Source organism: Bos taurus, chromosome 11 (genome assembly GCF_002263795.3).
Source record: "Bos taurus isolate L1 Dominette 01449 registration number 42190680 breed Hereford chromosome 11, ARS-UCD2.0, whole genome shotgun sequence".
Taxonomy (NCBI): Eukaryota; Metazoa; Chordata; class Mammalia; order Artiodactyla; family Bovidae; genus Bos; species Bos taurus.
This window is the reverse complement of record NC_037338.1, coordinates 50,540,922-50,552,148: the sequence shown is the minus strand read 5'-3', so window position 1 is coordinate 50,552,148 and position 11,227 is coordinate 50,540,922. Positions and strand designations below refer to the sequence as shown.

General features: G+C 40.7%; 1 protein-coding gene across 1 annotated transcript in view; it reads right to left on the bottom strand.

The window, feature by feature from the left end:
• Positions 1–737: 737 nt before the first annotated feature.
• SUCLG1 (succinate-CoA ligase GDP/ADP-forming subunit alpha) overlaps positions 738–11,227 on the bottom strand; it is a 34,501-nt gene continuing 24,011 nt past the window's right edge. The window contains 4 exon segments of the mRNA NM_001035082.1: positions 738–986; positions 2,477–2,665; positions 8,906–9,057; positions 11,144–11,227. Coding sequence (NP_001030254.1) covers positions 960–986; positions 2,477–2,665; positions 8,906–9,057; positions 11,144–11,227 — 452 coding nt within the window. The 3' untranslated portion in view covers positions 738–959.

The window sequence follows — 11,227 nt, the reverse complement described above, 5'->3', positions numbered from 1 at the left end:
CCAGCCCTGAAGTACCTACTCATCACTCCTCCCCAGAAAGGCCTCCCCAAACAGCCTTCTTGAGGGTCTTCTTCTATTACTATTTTCAGAAGCTCTTGTTTCCTTCAGGGCAGCTACACAATGTGAGAATATTTTCTTGCTTCTCCACTGGAATTGTTTGTTAACAAGCTCCTTTCAAACAAGAGGATGGCTAACTGCTTTCTCAAAGTGAAATGTCTGAAACCTCAAGCAGAGAAATGTAGGCTCTGGGTGGGGAAGGAAACAGCCCTCTGCAGAACCACAGAAAAACAAAGCATTATTGAAGACTCTCCACTCCCCAATTAGGCAAAAACTGAAACTTGGATGAGCTCCTACCTATAATCCTAGCGATAACTGATGGTGGCACTGGCATAAATTAGGTTGCCTTATCACATGCCAAGGACTTCATATATTTATCCCCAATCCTCAAAACTATCCTATAAGATGAAGACTATTAAATATGTAGATTTGAGAAAATTGTAATTCACTTAGTAACAACTAAGTTACTAAGAAACTTAGTCACTCTTTATCTATGATAAATGCCAAACTGAAATGTTTATACTCATTCTCTCGAAAGTTTTCATTAGAATGTCCTCTACAGAGCTCACTGAAAGACACATCCATGCACACAGGCACACATGTGCACACAAAGCCCCCTCCAATTCTCCCCCTCTCCCCATCCCCACAGTGGAACAATAAAAAGTCTCTAAAACCGTATTCAAATCAAGTAGTAGATTTATTGGCTGCTCCTCTTATTTAGTGAGGTGAAAACACCTCAGTGTAGGACACTCTAAACCTTGTTTTGGCTTCCTGTTGTGCTGAAAAGACCAGCGACAGGTGGGCGGGCGGACGGTCAGTGGACATCAGAAGCAAACAGCCACTGCTCCCATTGCTACAATGATTCATCCATAGGCTTAAGGAATTTTCTGTCTGTTTTTCTTTCAGAGCATCTTCCTCTTTTCAAACTCCTACAGGAACAGAAGAAAAGGAGAAGAGAGAGGGGATAAAAAGATTAAAGCCTCAAATTACATTCATGGTCAAAGTGATTCTGAAACCTCTTGTCTTTAGGATCCCTTGAGCAACCAAAAATTATAGAGGTAAAATATACCGGGATGAGGTGCTTGAACACAAAATGACAGCTTTCAAATGAGTCCGTGTCAGTCTGATTTCTCTAAGCTAGATTCAGAACTTAAGACTTTATGTCTCCTAAATGCAGAGGCTGAGAGGTTTTAAATTGTACTTATTTTCTTCTGCAGTATTATAGTTAGGAGCTGACAAACTTGATTGTGCTTATCCAAACATGTAATGCTATGCGTGAGCCACAACAGCCCTTTTAATAAGGCAATGGAAACAAGTTTGTTTAGTTTCTCAGAGAATAAAATTAAACACAGATTTAGTTAAGATTTAAACAAAACGTCAAGAACCTCAGAAATATATGAAAAGGCAACAATACTGAAAATCAGTTTCTCTAGATTGTAATAATTTCTCTACATTGTGATAATTAGAATACAACAGGATGTGTAGGTGACTGCTGCCACCTACTGGAGTAAAATGGTAATACAGGTCTTCAATAAGAATTTAAGCATTTGCTTTTTCCCTTCCTCCCTCTTCTCTCAAATAAAGAAGATTCTTCCTCACAGTACTAACTACCTAGATTTTTTTTAAACACTATGGCACACAGTAGCATATTCCATAAGACAGGATCATGCAAAGATTCAATAAACCAATAAGTTTATTTTATTATCTCTAGGACAGTGCCAAAGAACAGTATGCCAAAACATGTTCCCTCCTGGGAAGACTATCTGGTATCTGGGCCTGTTTTCAGCATGTGTACAACATTTTGGTTTTTGTTTGCCTTTTTTTTTTTTTTTTTGGTAAAGTCTATAATCATCATAAAAGTAAAGAGAAAGAGCCTTAAACGATCAATCAGAGATAGGCTGCCAAAAATCACTGCAAAGAGATTATAGAAGACACCAACTAAAAATCCCCATCCTTGTCTTTAGTCTCCATCCATCCTGACTCCCAGTTTTTATTTCTTCTTAGTCAGTTTTCAACCTCTGTCCCTGGAAAAATACCTATGGAGTCAGTACAACTATACCTCAAAGGCTCTCCATGGAAAAATACAAAACACAAGGCAATTTTCTGCACCACTCCTAAAATGGAATTCACAGCATTTACGGACTCTGAAACCCTTTCTTATATATCCTATCTCACTACTCACAAAATAGCAAAGGGAAAGGTTTAATGAATCAAGTTTTTGAATCAGAACCTTATTCCTGGTCATGCTCAATTAGGATATTAGGATCTTGGTGGGGTTGCTAGAGACCGTTAAGCTGCAGACCAGAATGAAAGAAACAGAAGAGACTCAGAAGAAAATACCATGGTTCCCAGGCCACCCGTGTGGCCTCCACTTTAAGGCCCATAACCTCGGAGCATTCAGGCCACTGCTCCAGCTCACCTTGTACATGGTGGTTCCCAGCTGTGCTGGGGACATGCTGACCACAACCCCAGCACTCTGCAGGGCTGCGATCTTCTCTTTAGCTCCACCTTTTCCTCCAGCAATGATTGCCCCTGCGTGACCCATTCTTCTGCCGGGAGGAGCAGTTAAACCAGCAATGAAGGACACCACAGGCTTGGCCTTGGGACCCTGGAAAGTGGGATTTTAAACACACCGATCAAAACTGGACCTCCAATTCATGACAGCCAGAAAATGACAAATGGTTGGGGCCAGTAACTCATCATCACTAAGAAAACCAACAGAAATACTGAGCTGTGACTGAAACTACTGCATTCTCCTTTGAGATGACTCAACTTTTCCTCCAAACTCACAGAAACAATCCTGAAGCAAAACTGTTAACTATTTAGATATTAAACTTCAACTTCACTGGCATAAGCTGATTTCCACATACATACGTGACGCTTCCACTTGGAAAAAAAAATTGAAAATACGTAAGTTCTATGATTTGTGATAACAAATTAAGACACAGATCAGGTTGTTTTGTCTTAATTCATTATTAGTTTACCTTTAATAAATTTGTTTAAAAGAAAAAGATAGCATATTGGAAAGGACTGAAGAGTGGGAGTCTCCAGTCTCAATTTCCACTTGACTAAAGCGACAGGACCTTCGACAAGGCCCATCACCTCTAGACTCAGCTGCTTCATCTATGAAATGAAATAGCTAAATTAGATTGGGAGCTGAGGGTCCTTTCTCCTAACATTATAGGATGTCTAAGAAGGAAGATCAGGACTGGTTTTATTCAACAAAAATCCATTCTAATGCACAACTGCTACATGCATAAACAGCATAGCATAACAGTAGATTCTGAGGTTAAAAATAAAAACCCAACACACAGGAAATATAAGAATTCCTGTGGGAGGAAAAAAAACAATTCCTGTGCTCTAGACTTATGTTACTGAAGAAATAATATAAAATACATATATATCTCAATCAGTTAATAGATGTCATGGAGCAACATATGAATATACAGTTATGTTTCACAGTGAGTGAAGAGACCATGTTCACAATAGTAACTCAGAGGCAGTAAGACATCCAGGTAAAACAGAGCGGCCTACAGAAAGCAGAACCCGAGCACAAGTGGAATCTGGGTGCCTTCAGGCACTATTATCTTCTCCCAGACCAGCAGTTCTCAAGTCACTTGGTCTTGAGACCCCTTATACGTAAAAAAAGACTGTGGATCCCAAAGAACTTTTTTTAATGTAGATTATATCTGATATTTATAGTATTAGAAATGAAAGCTGAGAAATTTTATAAATATTTATTAATTCACTTAAAATAATTTTTTAAAACTATTTTTTAAAAACATTTTAGTGAGGAGAGTGGCATTATTTTACGTTTTTGTCAATCTTAAGTGTCTAATTTAATAAGAGGCAAATGGATTCTGATATCTGCTTTTACGTTAGATCTACTGCAAAAATGTTATTTTGGCTGAAGTACAAGAGAAAATCTGGCCTCACACACATATGTACTTGAAAAGGGGAGAAATATTTAAATATCTGTCAGATAACTGAGGATATTCTTTGACACTGAAACGGACCTCTTCAAGTGGTAATTTCTTAAAGGTTAGATGAAATGTTCCCTGGAGAAGGAAATGGAAGGCCACTCCAGTATTCTTGCCTGGGAAATCCCATGGACAGAGAAGCCTGGTGGGCCATATAGTCCATGAGGTCACAAAGAGTCAGACACGACTGAAGGACTAAAGAAGATGATGATGATGCAATGCTGGAATCCAGAACCACAGTCTTTTGTTACTTTAAAATCCATTCATTTTTTTGGATCTTTTACCTATAATGATTTTGTAACATTCATTGGTCAGAAAGAAAATATAGGTTCACTGAGTTATAGAGATCTTCTAAACACTGATACATTTCATCATTCAATATCAACAAATCATTCTTCATTATCACCTCCAGCCTCATTAGAGAAGTCTTTAGTAGGGGGAAGTTGTCAAGTTCATGGTGGCAGAAACAAGTATTCTAAAAATATTCATTTGAAAGTTCAAACTTAATCATTGTCAACAAATGCAATGAGTTGTTTTCCTTGACAACACACACAAACACAGCAGGACTGCTTTGTTCACTGTTGAGAAAAGATTCACCAAATAAATACCCAATAACCAGGGTGCCTGGCAGTCATTCTTTCCAGTAAAACTGGTGGTCCATGAAAAAAGCAGGTAATTTAGCTCACGATTCAAAAGGACAGTGCTTTACTTTCCATTTCACCACAAAACTACTGACTTGAGGGTCAAGACTTTATAAAATTAATAATCTTTACTACTTCATTAAGGACATTCTTAAATAAAATTGACTTTTTTTAAGCGCATGGCAGTGCAAGTTCACTAGCACAGTTTGCTTCCACTAACTTGACTCTCGTGAAGGCGCCAGCATGCCAGATTCTACAGGTTCTACATGGTCTGACACTGCTGACTCCAGCCTCGTGCTCATCCCTCTTCCCTGCTCTTCATCCTCCAGTAATGCCAGACTGCTCTGCCTCTGGGCCTCTGCTGAGAAAGTTCTCCATCCTCCTTGGATACCTGGCAAATCCTGACTTACCTTTTAAGACGTGGCTCAAGTCTCTTCTTCCCTGCTAACCCTTCTGACTCTTCCTCCCACTCTCCCCACAAATGCCCTTCAGTTGCTCGTTTTCTGTTCAGTGACTCTGCTGTGCCTTTGACACTTTTCTATCATGACCCACAGCACACTGGCCGTGACTTATTCCCCACAGAGTCCCCTCCTAGACTATGACTCTTTGAATGCCAAGCCTATGTTTTCATTTACTTCTGTATGCCCAGCATCTACTATAGGAGAGAATTAAAAAGAAAAAGCTAAATCATTTATTCACCATGTGCTTTGCAAAGAATGTCAGCATCTGATACTTGAGAGGCACCACTTTCCACTGGATCCCTCCGTCCCCATATTCAAATAGTGAGAATATTACATTAGAAGGAAACATGATTAGCGTGAACCTAGGATGTCTGACAAATGTATACTCTGTCCTACTGTCAAAGAAGAGTCACTTGAGATTTTTTTTTTTAAGGACCGAAAAATACAATAGAAAAGACTATGAAGAACTGTAGTGTGAGAACAGGACACAGAAACGTGAACTGTGAAAGACTAAAAACAAAAAGATGAGTTAGGATGGCACGAGCGGAGTCCGAACAGATGCCCAGGACTATGGCATCGTGTCCCTGAGCCCTGCTGGTATAATGGAGAAGTCAGGCACACCTGGAGGGAACCTCAGCTCTGAAGTACTTACCATTGGCAAGTTGCCAGTTTCCTTACTCAAAAAAGGACAAAAACATCTACTCAAAGCATCAAGATAAAGGTTAAAAAACATTACTCCTGCAGATAACTACTGTCATTATAATGATGATAGTACAGTCCTCGCAGGACACAAGATTACCCTATTCACTCCATGTCAGTTACCATGCTAAGCGTTTAGTATGTCACCTGCACCGTTCAACCTAGAAGCTTGTACACAGTAGGTCCTCAGTAAAATTTAGCTCCATGAGACCAATCAGTAATAGGAAAACATGGCAAATGAAACAAAATGTAAAGTTTAGCTTTTCCCATCAAGGGATTTGTGTATTCTAAACACATTTTAAAATTCACTTTAACATAGTGTGCAGCTGGCTCTCCGTCAACCAAGAGGTCTGCACACTGGAGAATTCAACCAGCCGCACCCGGAAAACGTCTGGTGGGGCAGGGGAGGATCCCCAGAAAGTTTCAAAAAGCAAAATTTAAATCTGCCAAACTAACAACTATGTACACAGCATTTACATTTTATTAGTTATTGTAGGTAATCCAGAGATGATTCACGGTATACAGGAGGGTATAAGTAGGTTATATGCAAATTCTACACTGTTTTATATAAGGGACTTGAGCATCCACGGATTTTGGTGTCAGCAGGGGTACTGCCCATGGACAGCAAGGGATGACTATGTCATATTAACTTAAGTGGTTTTTCTTTTTTTTTGTAAAATTAAGTCAGTTTTTAAATTTTAAACTTCACACTCTTTCTAAATTTGAGAGACGCATATCATTTTACTCCAGTCTCCTACCAATTTACCTACTCTTTCACTTATTCACCATTTATTGCCTCCTAATACGCCAGAGGACTGGGCTGGGCAGCAAGGCCATAGCAGTTGTTTGCTGTCCACAGGAGCAAGAGTCAGGTGTTCAGCATGCCTTACAGAAGGAACAAGCAAAGGCAAGCAAGGATGAAAACAAGCAGCACATGAGACGGGACATGGGTCTGAAAAGGAGTGTCAGGGTAGTATGTAGGGGGCTGGAAAGCCACGCTAAGTCTGCCCTTTATCCCACATGGATGGCAAACAGCAGGTTGGCCAGGCGGGAGGGAAAGGAGCAGAGATATCAGGAAAAAATATTACTGAGATGGTCCAGGTGACATAAGATAAGAGACTGAACCGGAGCAGAGGGTCTAATTACAGATGATGATACTTTGAATCTCCACAAACTACTAAGATCTCAGAGACAGATCTCAGTAACTGAGGGGAAGCAAGAGCTGCGAGAGAAATAAAAGATGACTTTTATTTCTGCATGAAGTACAACGTTGTTTATACACTGTGAACAGTTACACTTAGGGAATAAGCACAAAGGGTAAATCTGGGAAAGGATAAAGATGAGAAGGGCCAGCAGGATGAACGGAGGCCACTGCTGGCTTCAGCCAAAGCAGTGCCAGCGTGGAGAGAACAGCAGCAGCCCACCGAAAGTGCTGACCACATGCCCGGGGCAGCTCTGCGCCATGTATCTCCACAGCCCTACGACAGCACCGAGGGAAGCTCTACTGTGTCCCTATTTAGCCCGTGAGGAAACTGAGGCACAGTGAAGTTAAGGAACAAGCCCAAGGTCACACAGCTTCTAAGTGGCAGACAAAACCTAATTGCTGAGGATTAGGGAATGAATAGAATATAAAGAAAGAGATCCAGAGAGTAAAGTAAAAGCATTAGTCGCTCTGTCACGTCCGGCTCTTTGTAACCCCATGGACTGTAGCCCGCTAGGCCTCTCTGTCAATGCAATTCTCCAGGCAACAATACTGGAGTGGGTAGCCATTCCTTTCTCCGGGGGATCTTCCCGACCCAGGGATTGAACCCAGGTTTCCTGCACTACAGGCAGATTCTTTTCCATCTTAACTACCAGGAAAGTTCACCAGAATAAGAGGAACTCTTAAAATTACCACTGAAGAAAATCACGTAGATTCAAAAGAGCCTTTGAAAATTCCTTCAATTACATATAAATATGGAGAAGGAAATGGCAACCTGCTCCAGTATTCTTGCCTGGAAAACTCCACGGACAAAGGAGCCTGGTTGGGGGGCTACAGTCCATGGGGTTGCAAAGAGTCAGACACGGCTGAGCAACTCAACAACAGCAATGCATAGATATGCATCGTTTTGCATAGGCTATTCTGCAGGTAATATCATCCTTTCCTTTAACTCTCCGGTACTCATTATTTTTCTGTGGCATTTAATTTTGACACACTTACTCTCAATCTCTTTCACAAGCATAGACACAAGTTCTCTCTGCCCTCTTGCCCAGCCCCCTGAAGATTCACCTTCACTCTTCACTCATTTGTCAGTGTCACGGACACCCTGGAAGCCATCTGCACGCGCTCCCCAGGCCTTGGCCACAGTGATTCAGAGCACACACGCTCAGTGATGGGGGAGGGAACTGTCGGGCACCAAGCTGCTTCTGTCTTTACTATGCCCCCCGCTCTCTTCCCACCACCCTCCTTCGCCCCAGAAACAGAGCTTAATTCCCTTGAGTTAAATGAAATTATGATACAATACCACACTATTCTTTTTTGTTTAATTCAAAGGAAGAGGCAACAAGGAAAGCCTTCATAGGACAGTCAATAAAGCTTTTCCACTTGACCTTTGGAGCAAAGTGCTACTCTATGAGGAAAGACTGAAGCTAGAGGGAGACAAAATCCTGGAAAAGGGTATAAAGGACAGGATCACTAGACAGCCAGCCTTGACAAAGAGAAAGAACACACATTCCCTGAGGTCAGGAGAAAGGACATCAATGACAGGTGAAAATGGAAATGTGCCGGTCAAGTGACAGGCTGATGGCCTGAAAGTTCTGGACCTACCAGGAAGGTAAAGGAGATGCCTGGAGGGAGGATTCATTAGAGAAGCGAAGAACAGGCATCAAGGGAAATGGGGAGGAGAATCAACCCAGAAAGAGTCCTACATTCCCTGAGTGGCCAGTGTTCCAGGCTCAGCTCAATAAGATTTAATTTTACCTTTCATGTTTGCTTAAAAAATTCATCTTTAAACAAAAACAACTTCTAAAGCAAACCTGTGATATTATTCAAGAGCAGAGTGCTGTATTTTTCCACAGCCAAACTTACTGAATTATGTTGCTTCAAAAATTCTGCAGCATTTTCTTCGGCATTACCACCAATTTCACCAATCAATATGATGCCTTCTGTGGCCGGATCATTCAGAAAGATTTCAAGGCAGTCTGTAAAGTCTGTTCCATTGAAAGGATCGCCTCCAATGCCTGGAAAAGTCAAAGAAATTCAACACCCTCTGAAAATTAAGTCAGAAAATATTGTTTCAACAGGTTTCTTATTTTGCCTATGCCCTTCTTATGAATATTTTTAAATGTGTCATCACTCTTGCATTTAACATTTAAAAAATCATAAAATGCTAGAGTTATTTCTGCTTATAATATTACATGACTGTTAAATGGTGGTTGGGTCTTGTTAGTCACAAAAAGAGCCATCTTTTTCTTTGGCTCCTTATCAAGACTCTTCCCTCCCCCAAAATTACTCCTACATAGCTCTTTAATGAGCATTCTATATAGTTCCCCTAATTAGAAGAACATGACTTTTGAAAACACATTAGCTTTTTAGTAAGCTGTAACTTTTAACCACTGAGTTCTGGTGAGTAGCTCAGTATCAGTACTTTGTATATAACAGGCAATTAATTCTGAAATTAAAAATAATTATACTACTTAATATTATAATCAAAAAGTTTCCTTTATAATCTCCTAGCACAAAAGGTTAATGAAGTATAATAGTATCTTGATTAGCTCATTTGGCAGGGTGGGTGGGTAGGTGTGTGTGAGGGTATGCTATTACCCTCACTGTGGCAATTTGTTGTGATTTGTTACTGTTCACATGAACTGCAAACCTTACTACCATATTGGACACTTAATGCCATATTAGAAATACTGGATATTTCTTCTACAGAAAAAAAAGAAAAAAAAAATTTCTTTGCACTAAGTAACTGTCTGATGAGGGACACTGCAGAGGAATCACTCACAACTTAAGACCCATGTCTCTGCAGTGGGTGGAGTAGGTGTCCTGATCCCTCTTCCCTCTAACCTGGAGTGGGAGATGACAAAGACCACACACAGGGGCTCTACCACAAACACATGGCATTTTAGCACAAGTACTTAGATCGGATTCAAGTCAAGATTCCCTCCACTGGGGGCCACTTTCTAAATTTTTAAGTTATAAACTTCGGAGAAGGCAATGGCACCCCACTCCAGTACTTTTGCCTGGAAAATCCCATGGATGGAGGAGCTTAGTAGGCTGCAGTCCATGGGGTCGCTGAGGGTCAGACACGACTGAGCGACTTCACTTTCACTTTTCACTTTCATGCATTGGAGAAGGAAATGGCAACCCACTTCAGTATTCTTGTCTGGAGAATCCCAGGGACGGGGGAGCCTGGTGGGCTGCCATCTATGGGGTGGCACAGAGTTGGACACGACTGAAGCGACTTAGCAGCAACAGAAGCAGCATACTCTCTGTGAGAGGGGAATTACTACTCTCAATTTACAGATTAAAAACAGAAGCTAGAGAAGATGGAACTGGCCACTAGTTAAGTTACCTTGTCTTGAAGATTGTACTTTTGCACATAGAAAAGCTCATTTAATGTTTAATACTGATTTTATCAATTTGAGTCAATAAAAATACTCCAGGGTTATATTTCATAATTTTATCATCAAAAGCTGCCTTTGAAAAGCTTTTAAAAGATGGTCTAAAAACATGAAGGAATTGTTATAAAAATGAGAAATTTGCCTGGCTTTTGGCAAAAAATATCAAAATTATTTTAAAATGTAAAAACCCTTTTGTAAATGGGAGGCAGTATGATGGGGCAAAGAGAGAGGGTCCAGGGAGCTCAACCCTCCTCCACCCACCAATCAAGCTACCATAGGATTCTGTGCCAGCTCAGCGGTGCCTCAGAGGGTTGCCCTTAAAGAATGAGACAATGATTGGCAAAGAATTCGGTAACTGTGAAGCACTGAATGACAGCTGGCAATGATAACACAATGCCAAGACAGTGACCAAAGTCCTATCCTGAAGGACCACTGCTTCACAACAAGCAAAGTGAGTCCTGTTTTCAGGGACTACACCCCAGGATGTTTGTTCTGAAACATGGGAGTTAAATCCTGGACCGTGAATCTTGAAAACGTTAACAGCCAGCTTCATGTATAAGCAAATAAACTCAAGATCATAACAGCTTTTTCATAAAATGACATCAAAATCTCTCACAAATAGTCAAACCAATAATTATTATTACACTTATTCAGTGAAGACACTGAACTCCGATAAAATGAGTTTAGAAAAAGTCCTCACCAACACACAAAGACTGCCCCAATCCAACTTGTGTTGTCTGGTGAACCGCTTCGTAAGTCAGGGTGCCGGATCTAGACACGATAC